Raw genomic sequence first — 26635 nt, forward strand, 5'->3', positions numbered from 1 at the left:
TGTCCATGTTCACGCTGTAGACTGCAACTCTATAGTCGTCCTTCAGCACACAAACTGAAATCAGTTGATTGTAGCGCAAGTGAAAGTGGAACAGATAAGCAGGATCGATAGGCTAGCAGACTACCAATTCCAAGGAATTGAACTACTAACTTGAAACCCCATGATTCCCATCCCTAATCCTAATCCCTTAGCAAGTAAATGGCAGTGGCGGCTTGTGTTTTTTTGATTACAAGCAAAACTGTTGTATGGCTTCTATGCTTTTGAGTCTTGCAGCTGCAGCCATCTTCTCTTTTTTTTAAGGGAAATCTAATGTTAAATACTGGAAAAGTTATAAGGAGCTCATTGTATTGTTTGAAATTGTAGTGAGCCGGTAGCACAGGCTTCAGATAGCTCTAAATGTCCTGTTCTCATACATTCAGACAGACCCAGAGTATCAAAATTTACTGGATACTTTCCCAAAGTGCTGAAAGTGCCCAAAGTGACAGTGAACACAGCTCAAGGACAGAGATGAGTTGGCACCGGATAGTGAAGGTAGTATCCCTGAGATGTCCAACCATTCTGACACAGAATCTGCCTATGGAACCAGAGCAACGCTTCACCAACGCAGCCCAGAGCAAAGCCACAAACAAGTCATACTTTATGCAATTGATTTTTAAAACATAAATACACGCAAGATGTGAACTTGACCAGTGAAACCTTACTCGAGCTTGTAGGCAGTTATTCCATATTTCTAGATATTTCAGTAATCTAAATATTTTGAATGTTTCTGCACAAAATAGGTTAAATCTGCAGAAAAAAATCTTTGTTTGCACTTATAAAGGATGAGAAAACTGTATTCTGGTCATTTAAAATACCAGAATACTGCAATGCATTACTGATTCAAACATACCTCAGGTTTTAAAAATGAAATATTATTAGTATTACAACAAGTAGCATTAGATTCTGTAATTAAATGTAAATGTGTTCATATAGATTTACATTTAAGTGCTTGGTTGCTTGAGGGTTAAATAGAGGAAAGCTAATCAGCTTCTTTCAAACAGGATGAATTAAGGGACTGCACCAAAGGGCAGTGTAAGATAAATACAGACTAGAACTCAAGGGAAGTTCAAGGATAAAAAAAACATCCATGTTAAAGTAGTACAGCAGAGCCACTATAAATCTAATATAGCAGATCTACTATAATGGTATTCAGTTTTTATACATATGCCACACATCAGTTTACATATATTCCATAGTGTGTCCTGGGGGTGGGCGATAGAAACGATATATAATAGAAACGATATAAATCGTATATCTAAATTTGGCCAACGATAGAGATTTTGACTATATCGCTCTATCGCGATAGCGCATGTTGATGATGTCATCAAGCTGTGCCTGTTTTGGTCGAAAGCATCGCAGCGGTTACAACCATTATCATCTGCAAATTATGGCGGGTGACAGTCATAGCAAAGAGATTAATCACTCTTGAAATAAGGGGAAAGCCAAAAACTGCGCTTCCTCCACTTCCGTAACATTGATTCATTAATGTTGAATTCTCTCGCAGCTGTTCTATTCCCATATTGTTGCAGTATATCAATAACTAACCTCGTATTGTGGATGAATAATCTCAGTTGTTCTCCTGACTGAAGTTTGGCCCGTGTATAGCATCCTGCTATGCGATTGCATTTGTCCCTGACCACCAGAATCCCTCACGTTAACTTTTATCGAGTGGAAAAAAAGTTGGCGTTCATCCTCCAGCTTCACTGTGCTAAAGTTATGCTAACATAGCTGTGTCGCTAGCAATCATGTAGCACAACATTATATACCAGGTAGTCCAACTTCAGTAACCCTGCAAACGCCACTGCTGTTTAGTTTTCTGTCTTCATTTATGTTGGAAGTGATAGCAGAGCTGTACGTTTTAATTATTTTCAAAAAATCTCTCGTTCAGAACATGGTATGAAATGTTTAGGTGTAAACTAGCGAGCTAACTTCCTGTAACTTCTAAAACTTAATTGTCACACCCGACAAAGCAGCAACGCTGATGATTTAATTAAAGATGAAAGAATTTAGACCGTTTTTTAACTCTCAGTGTTCGTTTGACTTTGGGACCTGAAATGGACGGAGTTTTGGACCCAGATTACTCCGCGAAGCTCCTCACTACGGCAGCCGTAATGCTCTGACAATCCATCAAGCAGTGCGGCTTACCAAAGTTGTACTAAAACATTTTTTAACAGATTTCTGCACGCCCAAATTGGTTCAAGGTCAGTAAGCACAACCAGAATTCATACATAAGGCACACTCTCGATTTTTGAGAAAATTAAAGGATTTTAAGTGTGCCTTATAGTGTAGAAAATACGTTATACAGAAGAAAAGAATATATCGTGATATATATGCTTCAAATTATATCGCAATATGAATTTTAGGCCATATAGCCCAGCTCTAGTGTGTCCTTTGTTCTGGCTGCCCCTCCCTGAGCTGGGTTCTGCCGGAGGTTTCTTCCTTTTAAAAAGGAGTTTTTCCTTCCCACTGTTGCCAAGTGCTTGCTCAGAGGGACAGATGTCTGGTTGTTGGGATTTTCCTCTGATATTGTAGGGTCTTACAATATAAAGCACTTCAAGGCAACTGTTGTTGTGATTTGGTGATATATAAATTGAATTGAATATGTTCCATCTAAATCACGTGATTTCCATTGGACACAAGATGGAAACCCTGATCTCTCATAAATCTCTCTTGCATTTTCTACTGCGGACTGTGAAAACACTGTCAGGGGACACTACGTATGCATTTTTTTAACATGCATGGATGGATTTATTCTATTTTTGTAGTAGTGATGATGGATAAACCAAAATTTCCTTTCTAAATGTAATTCATTCATGTTTGCATCACTGCATGCAGCTCCAAACAGTCATAATTTGCTAATGAGTCCCATTTCCATATTGCTTTTATGTGATTACTGCTACATACTTGACTTTATATTCGTGGAACAAAATGTTCCTATTTGAAGTGTGATGCAGTGAAGTGCTAAAACATGTTTACGGCTCAGAGCTGCAGAAGCTTGTGAGCTCTGACAATAATTGGAGTTGGTATGGGATTCACAACTCAATGCAAGTCTCACGCAGGTTCTACTCTCAGCAGGGAAAGGTGAACAGCAAACAAGAATCCAAGTGAGACAGAATAATTGGCAAGGGGAGAGAGAAAGGCGAAATTGTAATTATTAATCAAGCCTCTGACTGATCGACACGATGCCCACAGAAGAGAAGAACTGGGCCCAAAAGCTGTGTTAATTCTGTATCATTACCACACCAGCGAACCAGTATCTTATCTCTGGGCTGCTGTGCACTGTCAAAAACAAGACATGATGACATATTGTGTACCACGCATAGCATTTCTGCACAGTAAATTGGGGAAACGGCGCTTGTGCACAATATGCTATCTTGTCAGAGGCACTAAATCAAACCTGTCAAACCAGTCTGCTAATCTAAAGAAAAAATGTCTCCAGTTGTAGTCACGAATAACAGTAGCATGGGTTACCGAGTGGAAATTCCCTGGCATAAACGGCTTGTTCAGGTTGCTTGGCTAAAAACTGATTTGATAAAAAGAACTCATTGAAACGAAAAAAAGAAAAGAAAAGAAACAATTTAAAACAAAGCCATAGTGACATTATTACAAGAGGATGTAATAATTAAATGTTTAGAATTTAATGAACTCATTAATTTATGATAAAAGGCTGCATTAATATTCTATCAGATATTAGACACAACCTTCCTGCCATTACCAGAGATCCAGACACTCGATCTCGTTTTTTAACATCTAGACTCATTTAGCCCAGTCTCGTGTACATCCTACCTCAACAACTGTTCATATTTTCCTAATTTCCTTTCATTCCATAATTCACTAATGTGAATTATTTTTTTTACTGCAGTGGCGAGCCCTTCAGTATCTACTGAAATTTCTCAGCCATTAAACCCAACTTGAAAACATTAGAGACCCATTTAGTTGTGGCATGTGAGAGAGTGGCAGAGATTTGGTTTTACCTAATTCATTTTAGTTCATTTGGTTCTGCAGTACCCAAGGCAGAAAAAACATGAACACAAATATGTTCGATTTTATTAAGAGTTGTTCCCATAATGCACTGTTCTCTTTATACGCAACAAATAAAATGAAACCTTATCTGATTTCCCCAGTAAACCTTCTCACAAGATGGTGAAACAGACATACAGTGGGGCAAAAAAGTATTTAGTCAGCCACCGATTGTGCAAGCTCCCCCACCTAAAATGATGACAGAGGTCAGTAATTTGCACCAGAGGTACACTTCAACTGTGAGAGACAGAATATGAAAAAAAAAATCCATGAATCCACATGGTAGGATTTGTAAAGAATTTATTCGTAAATTAGGGTGGAAAATAAGTATTTGGTCAATAACAAAAATACAACTCAATACTTTGTAACATAACCTTTGTTGGCAATAACAGAGGTCAAACGTTTACTATAGGTCTTTACCAGGTTTGCACACACAGTAGCTGGTATTTTGGCCCATTCCTCCATGCAGATCTTCTCGAGAGCAGTGATGTTTTGGGGCTGTCGCCGAGCAACACGGACTTTCAACTCCCGCCACAGATTTTCTATGGGGTTGAGGTCTGGAGACTGGCTAGGCCACTCCAGGACTTTCAAATGCTTCTTACGGAGCCACTCCTTTGTTGCCCGGGCGGTGTGTTTTGGATCATTGTCATGTTGGAAGACCCAGCCTCGTTTCATCTTCAAAGTTCTCACTGATGGAAGGAGGTTTTGGCTCAAAATCTCACGATACATGGCCCCATTCATTCTGTCCTCAACACGGATCAGTCGTCCTGTCCCCTTGGCAGAAAAACAGCCCCATAGCATGATGTTTCCACCCCCATGCTTCACAGTAGGTATGGTGTTCTTGGGATGCAACTCAGTATTCTTCTTCCTCCAAACACGACGAGTTGAGTTTATACCAAAAAGTTCTACTTTGGTTTCATCTGACCACATGACATTCTCCCAATCCTCTGCTGTATCATCCATGTGCTCTCTGGCAAACTTCAGACGGGCCTGGACATGCACTGGCTTCAGCAGGGGAACACGTCTGGCACTGCGGGATTTGATTCCCTGCCGTTGTAGTGTGTTACTGATGGTGACCTTTGTTACTTTGGTCCCAGCTCTCTGCAGGTCATTCACCAGGTCCCCCTGTGTGGTTCTGGGATCTTTGCTCACCGTTCTCATGATCATTTTGACCCCACGGGATGAGATCTTGCGTGGAGCCCCAGATCGAGGGAGATTATCAGTGGTCTTGTATGTCTTCCATTTTCTGATGATTGCTCCCACAGTTGATTTTTTCACACCAAGCTGCTTGCCTATTGTAGATTCACTCTTCCCAGTCTGGTGCAGGTCTACAATACTTTTCCTGGTGTCCTTCGAAAGCTCTTTGGTCTTGGCCATGGCGGAGTTTGGAGTCTGACTGTTTGAGGCTGTGGACAGGTGTCTTTTATACAGATGATGAGTTCAAACAGGTGCCATTCATACAGGTAACGAGTGGGGGACAGAAAAGCTTCTTACAGAAGACGTTACAGGTCTGTGAGAGCCAGAGATTTTCCTTGTTTGAGGTGACCAAATACTTATTTTCCACCCTGATTTACGAATAAATTCTTTACAAATCCTACCATGTGGATTCATTGATTTTTTTTCACATTCTGTTTCTCACAGTTGAAGTGTACCTCTGGTGCAAATTACTGACCTCTGTCATCATTTTAGGTGGGGGAACTTGCACAATCGGTGGCTGACTAAATACTTTTTGCCCCACTGTAACCCCAGCTGTGCCCTTTGAAGCTTTCACTTCATGAAATTTCATTTTTTTATGGTCTTAGAGGGGTGCAGTCAGGCAGTTTAGGAGGAATTTAATTTACATCTAAGCCCATTAAAAGAGGACATTTATTATCAAACATCTGCAGCTGGTGATAAATCTGTTGATGATATAGTGAGAAAAAAATCAAATGGAAACTGTTTGTACTTACACATCTAACTCAAAAGTCATTATTAGCATTTATTTGGAGTCATCGCTGTGTTTATCAGATCAAAGTCCAGATTTTCTCGCCGTTTAGCCACATTGTGGTCCTTTCACAACATGTGAGAAAAATGTCAGTCTAATCTATCTGTCCATCCCAGCTCGTTGCTATCTTTGGTGAGCAGCGAGGGTACAGAGGCTTCATCAAAGCTCCGTAGCTGAAAATTGCTGCTTCTCGAAACAACTAAGGGCTTGAAAGATAATTTGTGACTTTGTAACTGTGACTGAATCCTTTCATAAAATACACTCACTGGCCACTTTTTTGGGTCCACCTGTCCAACTTCTCTTTAATGCAAATATAATTAGCCATTCACATGGCAGTAAGAGTGCATTTAGGCATGTAATCATGGTCAAGATGACTTTTGGAAGTTCAAACCAAACATCTGAATGGGGAGGAAACAGTATTTAAGTGACTTTGAATGTGACATGGTCGTTGGTGCCATATGGGCTAAACTAAAAATTTCAGAAACTGATGATGTGCTACAATTTTCCCACATATACTGTCTATAGGGTTTACAGAAAATGGTCTGAAAAAGAGAAAATATCCATTAAGTGTCAGTTCTCTGTGCAAAAACACCTTGCTAATTCGAGAGGTCAGAGGAAAATGGTTTTTTAGCTGATATGGAGGCAAAATTAACTCAAATAACTAGTCTTTACAACCAAGGTATGCAGAAGCTAATATGTTACAGCAACAGAAGACCACACCAGTTGCCACTTGTGTATACTAAGAACAGGAAACTATATTTGCGAGTCTCACCAAAATTGGGCAATAGAAGATTTGAAAAGCATGACGAGTCCTGATTTTTTCTGATGAGTCTGAGTCTTGTGACATTCAGTTAGAATTTGGTATAAACAGCAAGAAAGCATGGATCCATCTTGCCTTGTATCAATGATTCAGGCTGTCGGTGATGTAATGTTGTGTGGAACATTTTCCTGCCACCTTTTGGGTGTTTAGTACCAAATCAGCATCATTTGAGTATTGGTGTTGTCCGTTCCTTTATAACCACATTGACAAAGGCGCATTATCCCAGCAGGATAACCCACCATATGACAAAGCTCAGATCACCTTAGATTGGTTTCTTCAACGCGATATTAAGTTTATTTTACTTAAATGACCATCAGATTTATATCCAGTAGTACCTGTGGGATTTAGTGGAACAAGAGATTCATATCATGGGTTACAAACATGCAGCTGGCACATCTGCAGCCACAATCTCTGAGGAATGTTTCTATCACCTTGTGGATTTATGGCATGAAGAAATAAGGCAATTCTGAAAGAAAAGGGGCATTCAGTGAAGTGGCCAGTGAGCTCATCTTAGTTTACTTTAGTCTTGGTTTAATTGTTATTCTAATATTGATTATAGCAGTCATTTACGGTATTTTGTTGTGAAGTACCTTTCTTTAGTTCTTTTTCACATTAAGTAATGACTATAATAAGGGTAGCCTTAGATAATTACTTTCTATAGTAATTAAACTGTAACTTCACCCCACTGCTAAATTACAAAAGAACAACAGTCCAAGACTGCACACCCACACAAAGGCTGACTATTCCCTCCACATCATACCTGAACTGAGTTCCTGCTTCCAGAAGTATGTCATCAAGAGAATGTCTCCCATTTTTTCCTGTGTTGCTGCGGTAATTAATCCTACTGAAAATTCATGAACCCAAATTTCAGTCAACTCCAAAAGTAACAGTTTCATGCAAATTGTTTTAGAATTTTTTAATAGATCTGCTCGCAAACAGTGGGCTAAAAATTGGTTGTTGCGGAAAACTACATCTCTATCAATTAGAGTTGTTGCTATATCCCCAATAATGTCAAAAGCAGGGATATTTTTTATTGTTTAGTCAATGCGAGACCAAGAGAGGAGTAAAATGAGTCAAGGAGCCCATCCTGCCAGCTGCTACCTTTGCCAAGTCATCTAAAAGTCTAGGTTAGGGTTAATGTCTAGGGTTAATGTACAGTGATGCTTCTACAGACATCAGAAGTCCAAGTTTAAACTATAGCTCCAAACATCACTCCTGTGAATCGGGAGCCTTGAGGATTAATTGAAAATGAGCGCCGTTTCACAGACCTGCCACTGAAGGGTGGGCAGCTGAAGGAAGTGGACCACCCACCTCTGATTGGTCTCAAGCTGTTGACTTTATGTCAGCACTAGCTTTACAAGGTGACCCTTCATCTGCTCATTTTCAAAACTGAATATCCAACTAGGATTCCAGGGAAATAGATTCAGTCTCAGCTGATAGTGAACAGATTAGAGTACATCCTGTACAGGTCAGCAGTCCTTCACAGGTTATATATACATGTCCACAATACATAACATTTAAAGGCACCTTTTTGTTTTAAGGTGAGCTTATACATCCTGTTGAGGAATTTTCAACCCATAAAATGCAAATCTTTACATTTTTTTTATCAGAGCCCAATCAAATGATTTAATTTACAGCTCAGCATGCTCCACAAATTTTCTTGTAGTCTAGATCCAGTTGCCACTTTTATGATGTCATTGGTTTTTTAACTGCAGCAATAAACATACATCCTTAGCAAATATGTTTTTACAGTTATGGAATTTGTACTTATTTGTGGGCTGTCTAGGTAAAAAAAGGCAGAGCATCTGCACCTTTCACTTTGAATCCATCCAGGGCACATCAATCACCCCAAATATCCATCTTTCTAATAAAGGCAAGATGCCAGCAATCTTGTAAAAATGGTCTGTGTATTATGTGAAGACAAATAATGAATGCAGTTGCAATACTTGTGTCATGTGTTTAAAGGGGTTCTTTAAATTAGAGTTGTTTGCCATAGTTAATCTATTCATGATTCTGACTGCTGTAAAAAAAGATATTTGACAGCCACTGTTGGGTAGACGCTCCGCTCTGTCTCCTCTGTCAAGGAGAAATCAATCACTCAGTCCCTGGAGGAACACCAGCTGGCATCTGAATGGTTTGTGCCATTTGGCCTTGTGGAGATTGACTATACTTTTCCTCACTTCTGTCTTTCAGTCTTCAAATTAATTCCCCATGTTTACAGAAGGTTCTGTCCAAAAGAAACAAACAAATGATGGCTTCACCCCAGCTGGGCCAAGCTCACTATTGTCAGTTTACATCACTGCATGTTTTACACTAATTGAGGCCTGATTTGGCATCTCATAAAGACGTGATTAACATGCATAACAAAAGGATAACCTTGGCGATGGGGATTTAAATGTTTTACTAGGGTTCCTTTTTTGTATGCCAAGATAGAGCAAACTTTCTTAGACTGTGCAGGAAAGTTTTTGTTAAAGATGCACAGGACAGAACAATAAATCAGTGTCATGGTTGCCCTACTGTCCACATGTGTTTGGTCATTAGTCTTTTTTGTGACCTGGAGAGTCCTTTGATGACAGCACTGAGAACTTAATGCATGAAGGAATCAGTCTGACATAATTAATGGGAAAAACAGTTAACGATTTACTTTTTGAACTCTTTAGTAGGTGATTGTGGCTCAAGAGTTGGGCGTTCGTCTTGTAATCGGAAGGTTGCCGGTTCGAGCCCCGGCTCCGACAGTCTCTCGTTGTGTCCTTGTGCAAGACACTTCACCCGTTACCTACTGGTGGTGGTCAGAGGGCCCGGTGGCGCCAGTGTCTGGCAGCCTCGCCTCTGTCAGTGCGCCCCAGGGTGGCTGTGGCTACACTGAAGCTTGCTGTCACCAGTGTGTGAATGGGTGGATGATTGTGTATAGTGTAAAGTGCTTTGGGGTCCTTAGGACCAAGTAAAGCGCTATACAAATACAGACCATTTACCATTTTAAAAAAAGAAAGAACCAGAGACTGCAGTTAATTAATAAATGGGGCAAAGATGAAATAAAGTGATTGAGGGTTGCGCACGTTAGTCACATTCTGGCTTTTATCAGTCTGTGAAGCTCTCTGTGGGCTTTATTTAGAGCACTGCTGTGAGGACAGATGCGATGTAATTATTGTATAGCATTGCAAGTTTGCAGGCCTTTAGGAGGTCAATCGCATCAATTAACAGACGTCCATCCTGTGCTGTTTAGAGGAGACCTGTTGCTGTGTTGAATGAAAGCTGCACACCCTCTCCCACTGAGCATGACGGGATCCTGTTGTTAAAACCAATGGGAAATGACTTAATCAAGGTGTCACTCAGGGGGGCAGCCAGTTACAGTTCACAGTACCTGAGCTGTTTCAGCGAACAAGCAAAAAGCTCCAAAATGGCTAGCAACACGTGGACCGTGCCTTTGTTGCGCACTGTTGTGGCATAGCTTCCCCACATCTTACTCTGTTCAAGCTTCAGCTCTCTGTCTGCAAAGCCGCTGTACACAGCTGGCGAGGAAAAGCAGTTGCTAGGACACCAAGACCCATTGAATGAATAATGTGAAATAAATTCATTTTGAACAGCTACTTCCCGCATTTGTTTTAGTTTGTTTGGTCTTTCGTGTGTTGGTGACGATGCAGAAATACTGTGTCACACATTAATAAAACATGAAACAGATGTTCTACAAGCTTTCTCGCTGAGGCTCCAACACCTTAAGTGTGAGAGAAACACAACATTGTTAACGGAGCAGTAATCGTGTCACACAAAAAAGGAAATGCACTTTGACTCATTAAAGCAGGAAAAGCAAAAGTGGAAATAAAGGAACAAAAAAGGTGGCTCAACTTAACATCATGTAGCCTTTTTTTTGTATGCTTTCACAAATAAGAGCATCGTAAGGCTTGAATGAGAGCCATGTTCCCAGTTTTGTGAATTGTTGCCTTGCTAACTATTTCTTCAAACTCTCTTCCCATCAGGAGTACACCATCGATGTCTTCTTTCGCCAGAGTTGGAGGGATGAGCGGCTGAAGTTCGATGGGCCCATGCAGGTTTTACCCCTCAACAACCTCCTGGCCAGTAAGATCTGGACTCCTGATACTTTTTTCCACAATGGAAAGAAATCTGTAGCCCACAACATGACAACTCCTAACAAACTGCTACGACTAGTCGACAACGGCACGCTTCTATACACAATGAGGTGAGCATTTTTTGTGGTGATTCGGAGGTCAACACCATCACTTGAAAAAAAAAAATCTGCAGGTGCTGTTTAGTAGATATATTAACCGTCTTAATTTGGCATGAGAGCATCCTTATTTTGACATTCCTAAAAGAAAAAAGAAAGCATAATAAAAGATTTCACCCACTGGCACTCAGCACTTTTTACAGCCAGAAGTTCTCCATATGTATGAAAGGGTGACTCGCTTCCTTATAAGCTTATGCTAGGAAGCTTGGGATACAGTTGACTGTGACAGCATTCCTCTCCTATCATTCAGCCTCAAATACACTAACCGGTCGTTAAGTGATGACATGACGAATCCTACTTCTGGGCCTAAAGTAGTCTGTGTTTAATATGGCTTTTGTGTTGTTAACATGTTTAATGTTTTGTATTTTCTTCTATTTAATCTCAAAAAGCTCCTAAAACAGTCAGTAATCACTGTTGACCTCCCTCGGCTTTTATTACCGCTAATCATTTATTTAAGCTCAGTTTTTAAAACCTTAGGATGTAACTACAGCTCAGCACTCACGTTAACTTTTATCGAGTGGAAAAAAAGTTAGCTTGTTTATATTATACTAACATAGCTGTGTCGCTAGCGGTCATGTAGCACATCATTAGCTACAGCTAGCCAAACTTCAGTAACCCTACAAACGTCACTGCTGTTTAGTTTTCTTTCTTCATTTATGTTTGAAGTGATAACAGAGCTGTATGTTTTAATTTGTTTCCAAAACCACGCAGTCAGGACATGCTATATTGTATTTCGATGGAAGCTAGCAAGCTAACTTCCTGCTAACTTCCAACTCCGTTAAATGTCATAAATTCCGTTTTCATGGATGCCTGGATGTTAAACTCAATTGTTACACCTGGTAGAGCAGAACGTTGATCATTTTATTAAAGATGAAAGACTTTAGACAGTTTTTCAACTCTCAGTAATGCCATAGTGATCGACCTGCAGCGGAGTTTAGGCCCAGACACGGCTAGTGACGTCAGACTTAACAACTGGATTATTATTATTAGTTGTAGTAATAGTAGTAGTAGTATTATACACTACCAGTAAAAACTTTTAGAACACCCCAATTTTTCTAATTTTTGACTCATCAAAGTAGCCACCTTTGACAGATATAACAGCTGAACACACCCTTGGCATTCTTTCTACAATAGACATCAAATGTTTTTCAGAAAGTTTTTCATATATCTGTTGCAGAAGTTCTCATAAATGTGTGGCACTTAAAGGTTGCTCTGCTTTCACTCTTCTGTCCTGTTCATCCCAAACGATCTCACTGAGGTTTAAGTCCGGAGACTGTGCTGGCCACTCCATGTTTTCAAGCTTACCATCTTGTTCTTTTTTCCTGAGGTAGTTCTGGCATGTCTTGGACTTAAGTTTTGGATCACTATCTGGCTGTAGGATGAACCCCTGACCAACTAGGTGCAACCAGTGGGTACTGCAGAATTCTGTGGTAGCTGTTTTAGTTTAGTTTCTCACTCTGTACAAGTCACCGACCCTGGATCCAGCAAAACAGCCCCAGACCATCACACCTCCTCCTCCATGTCTGACAGTTGATGCCACACACTGTGGAACCATCCTTTTCGTCTGCTTGATGGCATACTGTTGAACCTTATTTTTTAAATCTGAGCACTTACTTTTGTAACATTTCAAGCTATGCATTGGACTTAAACAACTTGAATCACAATAAATAACTGAAAAAAATGGGGTGTTCTAAAACTTTTGACCAGTAGTTTATGTAGATGGGTTGATTCAAACAAAATTGACCCACCATATGAAAAGGAAAACTATCCATAAAGATCAAAGCCATTTTCTGTATCAGTGTGTAAAAATGCTTCTTAATGTTGTTTTGTTGGACGAATAAAACTCCAGCCTGTGGGCAGTTTTTGCCAGGCCTGTAATGGTTTTTCAAATTCATCATCCTGTATTTAGTCAAGTCAAGCAAAATTCTGTCGCCAATATTAAAACATTTTTAAAAACTTAGTTTTGATTTATAATAAATGGGTTTTTTAAAAGATCATATAGAAGTTACTGGAAGTTACTGTATGTGTCACCATGTCCATGCAAAGTTTCATTCAGATTGGCCCAATGTTAAGGGTACATAGAGGCATATTTACATAAATATGCTCTAATCATTATATACAGATATTTGAACATGGCAGTCTATTGACTCACTTTCCCAGCTTGCCTCAACTGGCTATTAGAGGAACAGCAGCAATAATAGTCAATATTGAATCATTGAAAACATTTTTCAAGCTGAGAATTTACAAAATTCTCATCCTTCATCAAATGAAATCGGAATGTTTGTCATATTTTTTTCAGTTAGAACATGAACATTTGATAGAAAGAAAATTGGAAACTATAGTCCCGGATTCCAAAGAAAAGTTAGAAGATTATGAGAGAACCTAGTTTAGCTTTTACAAGATGATGTGTGTATATCAGCAAATTCAATAGCTAGAGACATTTTATTTAAAAGCATGAATGCAAACACCGTGGTGGCACTAGGGTGAAAATTAACATCTTAGGAATAAAATTGTGCTTTTTACCTGTCTGTGAGTCAGATAGCTGACTTGCAGCCAGTCTGGCCCATATATGTATCACACGCAGACAGCCGAGTGAATAATACTCACTTGATCAAAGGAGTGTCATTGTGTGTATGTCATGCGTAAAGTACACTGTAAATAGCATCAGCAAGACAGTCATAGTCACTGAATACCATTATGTACTGAATAACAGCAAAAATAATTCTGTGATTGCTTTGGCTGGAAACACTGAACCTGTCGATCAGCATTCACCAGCTTTGCACTAGGCTGTGAAAAGGCTGCAGAAATGTTTTTATGATGCTCGTGCACAAGGTCAGTATAGATTTTTAGGGGTGAAAATGAAATGGTGAAAAAATCATTTTGTGCTCCCACATGAGTAGATCTGATGCTGTGGCAGTTCTGCCAAGGCCAACAAAGATCCCTGAGCTCTGATGTAGTATTACAAGGACTAACATGTTTAAATAAGCAGGGAAATGTATTGTGAGATGATGAAAAAGTTGCATGATTAAGTATGATAATCCTTGGCATCCTTGATAATCCTTAGAGGCCCAAAAGCATTTTTGGAACCAGCTTAGTTGTATTATGGAGCTAAAATAAACACCAGCAAATAAAACTCATTTATAGGAATTCTGTATTTCCCATTGCAATGCTTTTGGGGGGGGGGTATGGCATACTTTAATATTATTAACACTATTATACATTAGAGACCTTAATATTATTACATTATATAATATTAGCATTAAAACCATAGTTCCGCAGTGTGCTATTTGTCCTCCCATCATCCCCAAATGGTTGCAGCACATGGCTACCCCTCCTTCCTGTTAAAAGGGAGTTTTTCCTTCCCACTGTCGCCAATTGCACGTTCAAATGTGGTTATTTGATCGTTGGGGTTTTCTCTACATTATTAAAGGGTCTTAACTTAAGAATGTAAAGCACCCTGAGGCGACTGCTGTTGTGATTTGGTGCTATATAAATAAAATGGAAATGAACTGAATAGTTCAAGTAAAAATAGTGTTATTACATAAATCCAAATGTTGTTAACCATCTTTACTGCCTGAATAAAGAAAATAAACACTTACTTCATGCAAATTTACAACTGCATCCCCCTCTATCATTGCAGAGTTGAGCCAAAAAAGTAAAAACACTAAGATCTGGAATTCTAATGTGTGAGCAGTCGGCGAGAGAGATTAACTGTTTTGAACCGCTAAAATGCATGTAGGTGAAAATCTGCACGCTCAATGTACAGCATCAATAATGTCATGTCTTATATAAAATTCTGTCAAATATATTGATATCTTGCCAAGCCCTAATGAAAAACTGCAAAGTATTCTTTAGACCATCCCTACTTTTACTGACTCTATCATAAAACTCATATCATAAACTTAATATGGAATGTATTTTTGAAAGCACTGGCAAAGAACTTTCTCAATTTTAGGGCTACCTTTCATCTATCTTAAGCTTTGGGTGATTAGTTGAAGGGGATCTGCATGAAAATATTGCTGTGTTATTAGAGGTACTGGAAAACACTCCCAAGGAGAGACTGATACCTTAAATTTCCACATACTGCACAGGTATTAGGCTTTAGAATATAAATCTGTCTCACGGGAAGTTTAGTGCACAGTGCGTCACCATAGCGCCCCGCTTTGATTGACATTCCTCACTAAACAACTGCTTAAATCCATTTAATCAGCACGTCTACAGGATCTGAACTGACAAATGCTATGAAGGCCTCGGCTCTGCAGGATTGCATCATTATTTCTGAATTTAGAGAGCTGGTATTGTCTGCCAGCGCTGCTGCGGTTATTTTTTGTGAAAGCATTTGTCACTCATTTACAGTTCACCTCATTTTAACTCAACCTCCTTGCTTCTTCTTCGGCATTTCTCTGTCCCTCACTAATATTAATTTGTGAGAAGACTCAGGTGTACTTTTTAAAGAGAGAGAGGTTTATGCAGGTTTATATTTGTCATTAAAAGCTGTTTCAAGAATTTATTGTATGCGAATGTATCATTTACTAAGTGGACTTAACAGCTTAGAGACCACCAAAAACAAATACAACTGTACAGCCGTACTTGGGGATTTACAATGCCAGAAAGCCCTTTCAACACGGCCAAAGCTGAGAAGTAATGCTTCACTTAACACGCTGCTATGTGACTATAAAAGCAACACAATACAAAAGCAATGCCGCTAAGACACAAGTTTTTGTCTTGTCTTTAAACATTTGGTATATTTAGTATATAAAAAACTAAATAAATAGATTGTTTTATATGATCTATAGCTTGCTAGTAGCATGACTCCTGTGTCTCCCCCCCCCCCCCCCCCCCTTTTCCAGAGTGAAATACATTTTTACTTTAACAAAAGAATTGTATTTAACTAAAGAAAGACTTCAGTGATGGCAGTGGGTGTGATCCACATGAACAAATAAAGACAGGCATCAAACAAATATAAAAACTGGTATCTGTGAAGGCAAGTGTTGTATTATTGTACACAGTGAATACACTGCAAAGCAGCTAAGCAGTGTGAGGATTAAAAGTCTGAAGACATGGTTCTCTGCTGGAAGAGGGTGGACTGATCACTCTACCTTGAAGCAGCAGGTTGATCAGTGGATCAGTGCAGCTATAGAGGTCTGTTGTGGTGAAAACAGCCACAAGGCATAGCTGTTGATTTTCTGGGCAGCAACTGTTCAGACTCTCCCTTATGGCCACAACCAGTCAGTAGCGAGCAAAACAAAAGGACCGACACAATGAGCTTTTCCTGAAGGATGTCTGGGTTCACTCTAAGAAGGGAGTTCAGGAGGGAGAAGATTCCGATGAGGTTCTGGGACACACTTGGGAAATTTTTACTCCCTGGTGGTTTGGAAGCTTTCTGATATCCGAAACACACATATGCACACATACACAAGAAGTGGAGGAGGTGGTGGGGTTCTGCTTAGACTGCTGCCCCCACAGTCCTGGATTAGAAAATAGTTGGGTGGTACCCATCATGTCTCACATTGTTCAAAAGAGCACAGTGGTAGCAGTCGCCTCATTAATTCTTTGCTTTGTCTTCCTTTATTATTGTTCTAGTCTGGCTGTTCTTGCATATGCCTGCAAATGTTTCAAGCCCTTCAAGAAATTAAGAATTTCTGTGGGGGCAGATCAAAACGATGCTTTCCAAATGAAGCTTTCTACTCAAATTATACTAATATTTTAGTAACATGTTTTAACAGCTATTCAGTCGATTGTCATTCACTTTGCACATCAATATTTACTTTGTAATAACGATCACTTAACTTGCACCAGTCATCAGATCCAATTTCAAATTGCCCAGTGCTTTGGTTTATGAACAGTGCTGCCATTCCTGTCACCCGTCATCAGCAGTACTTTAATAAATTAATACTGGAAGGAGTAATACTGTTAAATTAAATTTGAGTAATCAGTCACTGTCAATCAGTTAAGTGTTTTTGTTTGATTTGATAAGTCTCGGGTTATGAAACAGAGCATAAGTGATGGGTGAAATAATACTTTTTTATAATATATATACATTTTATTTTTTTTGTCCGGTTGCACATATAAGTGTGGCCAATTCTTTCTGTATATATTTAATTATCATATGATTTTAAATATATACATATATTTTAATATATATATGCTAAAACTAAAATTAGGCATGAAAGGTTTAATAAGGCTTTGAAAGTATAATAAGCTAGGTCTATTTAAATACATTAAAGTGGAATATATTATTTTAGAGAAAATGCCAGAACAAATTGTAAGGCAAGAGGAAGGGTTAAGAGAAGAAAGGCAGAAATGTCGGTTCAGACAAGAATTCCATTCAGCGGCTTGAAGGCAGCAAAGAAACATTAAGCAAAATACATTTAACTTAATTTTTAGACGCAATCACACTGTAATGTTAGACAACCCTACCAAAAAACTACTAGTACTAATTTTATTTTTGCAATTTTATTATTTTCGTTAATTTTTTTCTCTCTATCATATATTGGAACATGTGGTCCATTTCACCTGATTACAATCCTGAGTCTGAAATGTAAACACCTCTAGAATATAAAAAATACCATTTACTAGGTTACTAAGGGTGGCTAAGGAGAAGTGGCTGACAGAAAAAGGAACCTTTTTTTAGAGGTTTCAATGTGTGTTCATTGGTGTTTTATGGTTCTGTAAACGTTGCCAAAGTTTAGCAGACTTCACCTCCCCAAAAAACACCAGCATGTCTGCATTGTCATTGTGAGTACCATAAATTGCTGACACATGCTGTGTAAGGTACCTCTATGCCCAAGCGCTTCTTTGCAAGGCTGATGATATAGTTGTAAGCTCTGTATGAAGACAGCTTGCCTTTTTGTCTTTAATCAAAACCATTCTGTCTTCTTGTAGCCTTTGTTTCTGTCAGAGTATAAGTACAGCGCGTGAATGTTGATTTTAAGTGCCGTGTGATGCAAAAGATTCTCACATTTATGTTGTAAAGCATTAGCTTGTGTAGATAGTGAGCCACTTATCAGTAATGAGGCAGCAACAGAGAGCACAGAAGCGAGTTAGAGGCAAAAACAGGCTTGGCATTGTTGTAAATACAACACAATGAGCTAATTGGAAACAGAAAGTTTGTCTGTGGAGGCAGCCCGCGATGTTACACATTTTAAGGCTGTGGCTACAAATAAACTTGTGGGACTTTCTGCAACATTAAACAGTGAGACCAAAAGAATCTACCCAATAAAAACCCAGTTTTCAATGGATGTACAGGGTAAATATGGTATAATTGAGTTTAAATAACCCAGTTTGGGGGGTTTATGTGTGAGTTAGTGCACCAAAGGATGGCATTTAATTAGTTGCTGTGTTGTTTGAACTCGGCAAATGTAGCCCCGATGTTGATTAAACATGTATGAGTGAGATAACGTGCACAATTTCTCTGTTTACTTGCAGAGTGCCTTTTGTGGCCTGGCCATTTGACCAACTGAAACAAATTTGGGTGCTCTCTGGAGATTTAGTCCATGTCTGCCTTCTAATTACCACTGACAGGGTGGTGATGCAAAGGAGGAGAGAGAGAGAGGATATAATCTGTTCTCCTTCAGTTTTTATTCACACGTACACAAATCCCTGGTTTTGAAATAAACTCAGAGATTAAAGCATTATTTGGTCTACATTTGGATTTGTGGGAAAGCCCATTTTGATGCACGATAAAGCAATTTGCATAAGACCTTCCCAACATGTCTCACATATCTCTATGAAAATGCTCCAAATTATGTTTCTGCAGAAATATTTGACATCATTATGCATCATCATTTGTTTATAATGACCTGTTCAACCATCCTGCAGACTGAACAGTGATGCATTTTCTTTCCCTCTGCCCCCACAGGTTGACCATTCATGCCGAGTGCCCCATGCACCTGGAGGATTTCCCGATGGATGCACACGCCTGTCCTCTGAAGTTTGGAAGTTGTAAGTCAGTCCAGATGGTCAAAACAAAAGTGTTTTATATAAGATCAGACATCTGAAACAGTGGGGATGGTTCTCTGCAGGTGTTAGGAACCTTTTCCTGAACTATAAAAAAAGAAGAAAAACAAAACAAAGGCTAAAACTACACTGCAGTATGATGTTTGGTAATATAACAAAAGCAGTTAAGAGAAAATTTTATTAATAAAGATCTTCTCCCTCTTTGGGCTGCACCCTTTAGGCATCGCCACAGCGACAGTTAATGTGCTTAAATTACTTTCAGTATGCTCATAGTGCGGGGCATGTAACCATCCATACACAAGCATAGGCTATTTACTGTTTCAAACACAGCATTAGATATAGTTTGATGTGTTAGCATCAATGCTTATATCTCTCAACATAAAATGATGCTGATAGGTAGAGCATTCATTTTGGATACATTTAGTTAAAAAAGTGGCAATGGAGGAAAAGTCAGTGATCCCCTGAAGCGTGAGGATTAAATCTCAGGGTGGTGAACACAGTAAAAGGAATTTTTTTGTGAAACCTGATATCATTATCGGCCGCAGGTCTATCAGCCCGATCAATACTGGATGGATGCTGCGTATTATCATGAATGACTTACTGGAATTTAGGAAAAATGTCTTTTAGATCCTGAAGTCAGCAGTTAACTTTTTGCCAAAGCAAATGCTGATAATCCTACAATGTGCAGAGGTAGGAGAAAAACAGAAAATATTGCACCCATATTTTGAGCTCTCACCTATGCTGTCTGTTTTTTGGGGGCTGTCTTCTGTTTGCTCAGATGCTTACACAAATAATGAGGTGATCTACCTGTGGACCCAGGGTGACGAGAGGTCTGTCGCTGTGGCAGAGGACGGCTCCAGGCTGAACCAATATGACTTACTGGGACATGTTATTGGCAAAGAAACCATCAGTTCCAGCACAGGTATGCCATTCTGGGTACAGACAGCAGCATACAATACACTGTAAGGGAAATCAGAGTTTGTCTGGAACAGGCAAAAAGTTGATTTTGAGTACTCAGAAGTGATCGAATTCTCACTTTTGAAAGATAAACTGCATATAATCTATTCCACTGAGATATAGTGGCTCTTGTGTAATTTGTCTTCCAAATTAATAAACAGTCTGCAGTTTCTCAACAGTTTCTGTCAGTTTAAATTCATCTTGCATTGTTTGGCTCCATCGAGAAAATGATGACTGAAACTATTCAGCATATTTACCAAGATAATATGAAGACGTTTGCCAGAGGTGAAAGTTTCTTTTTGGTTTTTTTCACTTTCCTTTGGGGTTCAGCCAAGAGTCAACTATGATAACCATCGTCTAGCCCTTTCTTTTGATTGCATATTCATTTGATCTTAAAATCTTATCTTCAAAACTGTTGCAGAATCCTTTTTATCTGTCACACAAAAATAAATGTTTTTGTTATTTCCCCATTGGAGGGCTTAAAGCTTATGTTAGCAATTTAATATAAAGGGATGAAATAGCACGTGAGGGCAGGGTACTCACATATGCTGCAAATATTTACAGCAGCAGCATCTCACTGGTAATAGATCATTTGAGTTCAAACACCTTCAAGAATGTGCTGCATTTTTATTATACTTATCAGTCACTATCATGTACCGCTAACATCAATCAGCAGCTTTAGTTAATGGTGTAATAGGACTAGATAAAGTACCAAAGAGCTTGTAATGGTAAAGCTAAAAATAAAAAGTTGCTTTAGTGGGGCATTTGGAAATCACAAGAGTAAAACAGCTTACCAGCGAGCCACGCTGCTCTCAGTTTTGAGAGATTTAACCTTTGCATTCAAGCTGTTTGCTTGTGAAACTTTCAAGAGGTGAGCCACAGAGTCGCTGATATCTGTCAGACTTCAGTTGTCTTTGGAGACTAAAGCACCAAGAATCCACTTTGTTAGATGGCACTCCTGTTTTCCAAGAAATAAAAGTGTGTGTGTGTATGTGTGTGTCTCCTTTAAATAACTGCACCTGTTTAACTCTACAGAGGATGCGTTCCTTGAGAGTATCTTTATTGTTTGTGCTGTTTGGTGGGTTGAATGTAAGTCAGGAGAATTGCAGCGATGGAAGAAGACCAACAGAAGTCTGACAAGTACCAAAGATTCATGATAGAGTCAGTGCGATTTCTTTCATAAACCACTTCAGCTTATGGCGGTTGGAAAAGCTCATTTCCTTAGACTTTAAACCTAATGGACTATAGTGATCTAGGGGGATGGGAGGATTTGAGCCCGTTCAGCTCTGGTTTGATTCTCCTCAGAAAAAAACAAAACCAAAAAAACACCTCAGGGATGGAAATCTGTTTTTCGTCCTATCTTCGTAACACAGATTGCAAACATGGCACTGAGAGCTGGCAGTTGGAGAAGATGTGAGTTTATCCATTTGCTAGTATAATTGACATATTTATATGAACAGCAAAAAACATCCCAAGGAACATGTAAATGTGCACTTAAAAGAATGTGACACTTTGTATATGTCTTATTAATGACATCAATGTGATGTCATCTGCCAGTCTGTTTGTTTACAGTCTTTATTATTTAGTTATTATTATACTTTTTTGTCTCTTACGGTTAAAAACTCTTGCTGTAAGTAAAAGATGGACATAGCTTCTCATCTGAGCCAATGCAAGTTACTTAAACTTACATTCTTACTATCAGCCAGCAGGTGGCGACTCCTGTTGTTCCAAAATCAAATCATGTTGTATAGAAACCTTTGAGAATGCAGTCCTTCAGCTCATTAGGACCTAGCATTCTCAGCTTGAGGCATTAAGGCCAAACTAGCCAATGGGTGTTGACACAGTGGCTATGTCCATCTTTTATATACAGTCTGTAGCTTAAGGTTTGGAAGTGTGCATCAACATCTTTGGAATATTTTAAGCATCTAAGCATTTTCTGTCTCAATACTGCTCACGTCTTGTCACATGCACGTTAATGTTCAAACATTAATGCATCAATTTTCAAATATTTTTCCTTGTGTTGCTCTGAGCGAGGAACAAGTATATTAATAATCATGACCCTGTCTGTGTCTCTCCATCTTTTTCTGTTTGTCTCTTTTCCCCTCAGGCGAATATGTAGTGATGACAACATATTTCCATTTGAAAAGGAAAATTGGCTATTTTGTGATTCAAACCTACCTTCCGTGCATCATGACTGTCATACTGTCTCAGGTCTCCTTCTGGCTAAACAGAGAATCCGTTCCGGCGCGCACAGTATTCGGTGAGTGCTATCTCGTGTTTTAAATCCAGCTCAAATAAATGCATTAAATGATTCATTGAAGAAGCTAGTTAATCAGAGGGCTATTAAATGATGAGGTAACAGAAATGCACTGTCTAAGGACTTGGCAAACAAGTAAACGGTTTGAAAAGGTTTGAGCATGAAAGTTCTCTTTTTTTAGCTTTAGTTAGCTTAGTACATTCAGGTGCACAGGAGCACTGAAAATAATTTATTTTATCAGTTCTGACTTTATTCTGCTGTTAATACAGAGAACATAAAACAAGATTTAAAGCATTTACATGTCATATTTTTCCTTTATTTTTCATAACAATTCCTCTTTAATATAGAGACATTTCCCAGTTGCCATCGCGACAATTGACTGTGTTTTCTCCCTTTAAGCCATGAATAATAATAGATTCAATTTGTCCATCGAACTTGATTCATGCTAAGAACATTGCGTCAGATGTGATCAACTCAAAGGTACTCAAATAAGGAATGTAATTTTCCTTCTCCTGCAGTTGTTATTGCGCTGCATAATCAATATGAGTAGTCTTATGTAATTCTAAACACGGTTAGCATTTTTGCATTTAGACAGGTACATGCAGAAGCATATATTGCGCAAAAGATTTTAAAAATGTATGCAAGGCAAAGCGTTGCTGAGAAGATAAAAACTGTTCCAGCTCCCTTTGTGCAGTCTGAATAACCATATCTCCTTCACTTCTGCACAAATACACCCACTATTAGATTTTTCTTACACAGTCGTCTAAGAATCACTTCAGCCCCATAAGAGGTTGAATTTTTAGGGGACAATTTCCTTCACATTATGATAGTAATTTTAATCAGTGCCGTTTTCTCAGTGGACGGTTTCAAGCTGTGTTGGTTTTAGTTTTCTCGCCATCATGCTTACAGTCCCTTGGTTTATGAGAGCATGTGGCTGTCATTACCTGCGTAATCTAATTTATCTTTTTTGTTTTTGCATCCTCAGTCACCTTCCAAGTTATATTTCTAGTTAAGACTCGATACTTTTTGATTTATACCTGCATTTTATATAAGAGCATTACTCACTGTTACCGCAAGCACCAGATGTCCTCGTCTCTGACACCAGTTAATTGCTGTTGTAATGAGGACTGCTTTTTGTACAGATGAATATTCTAATTTTATGTAAATGGTGGAACAAAGTCAAGATTAGAAATGCATTACCTGCAAATCAATCAGCCCATGAATAGCCATGTATCACTCTTTTGTTGCAGCCTTTTTAAGCCTCCTTTGTATCCGTCTTTTATCAGATGAGAAAGGTTGGAACAGATAAAGCGATGCGCTTCGATGGGCGAACATTGTCCGAGCTGCCTTTCATTTCCATTCGCCCTGACTGTAAAGGCCAGGTTGTGAAATGATCTGCGAAATTTAGAAAGTTTTAAGACATCGTTTTTGCCTTAATTAATTTTAGCAGATGTAGATCTGCTGCTCATTTTTCAAAAGTGGTGTCATTTAGCGATTTACCTTTGCACGCAATCCTGCAGCTTAGACAGGTTGTGCTTTATGTATGCAGGTCAATAGCATGTCTCTTTGTTTGTGTATAAGCTAAAGGAAACTTTCAATATTTTCATTCGTTGTACTGTAGATAAGTCTAGTAAGAAAATACATTCATCAGACTGGTTTGAACAGAAGAACATAGCCTGAAAAATCCTCCGTAGTGGGTCATTACAGAGATTCTACATTCTCATTGTTTGAACTTGCAAGACTGACCCAGTGTACTTTGAATGTTTATGCACCACTGAGTTATGTCATCTGTATGAGGCTAGACTTTTTGATTTCATACAGTAGATTATGTAAAGCTCTGCAATGCAGGGAACTACACCATCATTTTTAGTTTATAACTTACACCTAATACCAAACCCAGGAAAGTGAATCTATATTAGGTTTAAAGAGACAGTACGCATTAACATTTCTTTTTCTAGCCATAATCCAGACTATTGTTATGTTGCAGTGCAGCTTTCTTTTCTCTTAAATCTCTAAAGAGATGTTGGTCAGTATAAAGTGAGAGTTTAGTGCCAGGATAGCAAAACCCAAACAAACCATGACTGAGTTGTAAGTAACTTTCTTTTAAAGGGACAGTTCACTGCCACATTGTTATTTATCCAATTTTTGAAGAGAATTTCCCAGTGACTGAAGACATTGGTAGAAAATTTCCTTCTCTTGAATGCACAGGAACTACATGGCACTTGCTTACGCTTAATATAAAGCACCTTGAGGCGACTGTTGTTGTGATTGGCGCTATATAAATAAAATTGAATTGAATTACCGCAAATGTTTAATTTCAGAAATAATGAAATATCTGCTGATCTTTTATTTTCTCCTCAGGTGTCACCACTGTCCTAACCATGACTACCTTGAGCATCAGTGCTAGAAACTCCCTTCCTAAAGTGGCCTATGCCACCGCCATGGACTGGTTCATGGCTGTGTGCTATGCCTTTGTCTTCTCTGCCTTGATTGAGTTTGCCACAGTCAACTACTTCACCAAGCGCAGCTGGGCATGGGATGGGAAAAAAGAGGGCATGGAAATAAGGGTGAGTGATTCTCATTTGCAACAGTTTCATGTAATCAAAAAAAAAAAATGATGGATGTGTGACGCCTGCTCTTTCGATTCATCGCAGCGCACCAACATTAACTATCACCAATATGTGAGGACAAAAACAGAATGAAAGGCAGCTAGTTCAGGGGAAAGGCTCACGCAACTTTTCTTTGCTTACTAAATTCAAAATTAATCCAAAAAAAAGAAGTTGCTAAAAATGTCACTTGATTCTGGAGGAGTGATGAGGGGAAATTGCAGTTTGGAAACACATAGAAAGTATCCTTAATGCAGCATGGAGTACTTTGTAAAGCCTGTAAAGAGACCTTTTATTTATTCATTGCCAAATGGAACAGAGACAGTGGGGCGGAACAGTGAGAGCAAAAACAGAGGTAAACTCCCAGAGACGCTGGCCCTGATTTATGATGGCAGCATATGTTCAACTCTCATCCTAAAGTCAATGCAGCCTTATTCTCCCCAGAAAAGATGGTGCATTTACATCTATATAGTATATTGTTTAAAATGAATCACGTGATATTGAAGATAAATCACATCTTGTACATTATCAATAGCCAAACAAAGAAAATAAAATAAAAAGATCTCCGTGCCTGAGCCTATTTAATGGTTTATATTGAGGGAACAACCAGATATGTATCCAAAGAAGTTGTTGTTCAAAGAGAAAAAAAAAACACCTAAATCAAGCCACATGTTTCTCATGACAGCTTCAGCCTTTAAATGCAATATGATCTGTATGATTACCTTACTGGAAAGATCATTCCGTCTGTAATCACGACAGCTTGAAAAGTTTTCAATGAATTCTGATCAAACTTTTTTGTAGTGTAGAGCACGAGCCATTAAAAAGTGTCTTAGATCCACCACGGTCTTCATGGTCACCCTCGTGATTTATTGGTCGAAGAGTGACAAAAAGCCTTATAACTTAAAAGGTATGGCAAGCGTTGTGTTTGCTGTCAACATATAGAAAGATTTAAAATATCATGTCACATTTGACCTCTGACCTCTTCTTTAACTCAATGATTTGAAGGTCAAAGTGATAATAACTGATTGATAATAATTGAAATAATAATAATGGTGATAAAATAAGGCCAGACCTTCATAAAATGACCTTTATGTGCTTAAAATTTCACAGCCTTTGTTTGTATTGGAAGATTTAGGAAATGCTGCCAGTATATGGAGGTTCTAAATATTAACACTATAGTTTGCATCTAAATGTCATGTCACATTTGACCTCTGACCTCACTTTTACATCTGCCTTTTTTTGAAGTTATTTGTCGTATGTTTAAAGTATTGTCAAAATCTGCTCAGTTAGTTAAAAATATATACAGTAGTATAATATTATATAATAATATAATAATTATATCCAATTATTTACAAATCCATACCTATTATCTATTACCTACTCCCACATAAAATACTCTGCTGTTCCCTTAAAAGTTAATCCTGCCCAGGGCGAGCCTCTCTGGTGGACTTTTCATGTGTTTGTAAATGATAGCATTAAATCAAAAACAATTGTAGGCACACAGACGTAGTGAAATGAAAGAAACTAAGTCAGATTAAAAACTTACATTAAATATCAAAATAGTCTTCTTTTCTTTTAACATCAATCTCACCAGGCACTAAATACCAGTTTAAAATCAGGCTGTGTCATTTACTGTTATGATATAAGATTCTCATGTTATTTAGCTCTTTTACAAAAGCCTTAGATAGACATATGTAAAAATGCTCCTAGAAAGTCAAAAGCAAAAGACTTTAGCATGTACTGAACATCACCT

General features: G+C 38.6%; 1 protein-coding gene across 1 annotated transcript in view; it reads left to right on the top strand.

Moving 5' to 3' along the window:
- Nucleotides 1-26635, top strand: part of gabra3 (gamma-aminobutyric acid type A receptor subunit alpha3) — a 118200-nt gene that overhangs the window by 77258 nt on the left and 14307 nt on the right. The window contains exons 5-9 of the mRNA XM_080866706.1: nucleotides 10838-11058; nucleotides 18965-19047; nucleotides 19841-19984; nucleotides 22127-22279; nucleotides 24638-24843. Of these exons, the coding sequence (XP_080722832.1) occupies nucleotides 10838-11058; nucleotides 18965-19047; nucleotides 19841-19984; nucleotides 22127-22279; nucleotides 24638-24843 (807 nt within the window). The remainder of the gene's footprint in view (nucleotides 1-10837; nucleotides 11059-18964; nucleotides 19048-19840; nucleotides 19985-22126; nucleotides 22280-24637; nucleotides 24844-26635) is intronic.

Source organism: Rhamphochromis sp. 'chilingali', assembly GCF_963969265.1.
Source record: "Rhamphochromis sp. 'chilingali' genome assembly, chromosome: 19".
Lineage (NCBI taxonomy): Eukaryota > Metazoa > Chordata > Actinopteri > Cichliformes > Cichlidae > Rhamphochromis > Rhamphochromis sp. 'chilingali'.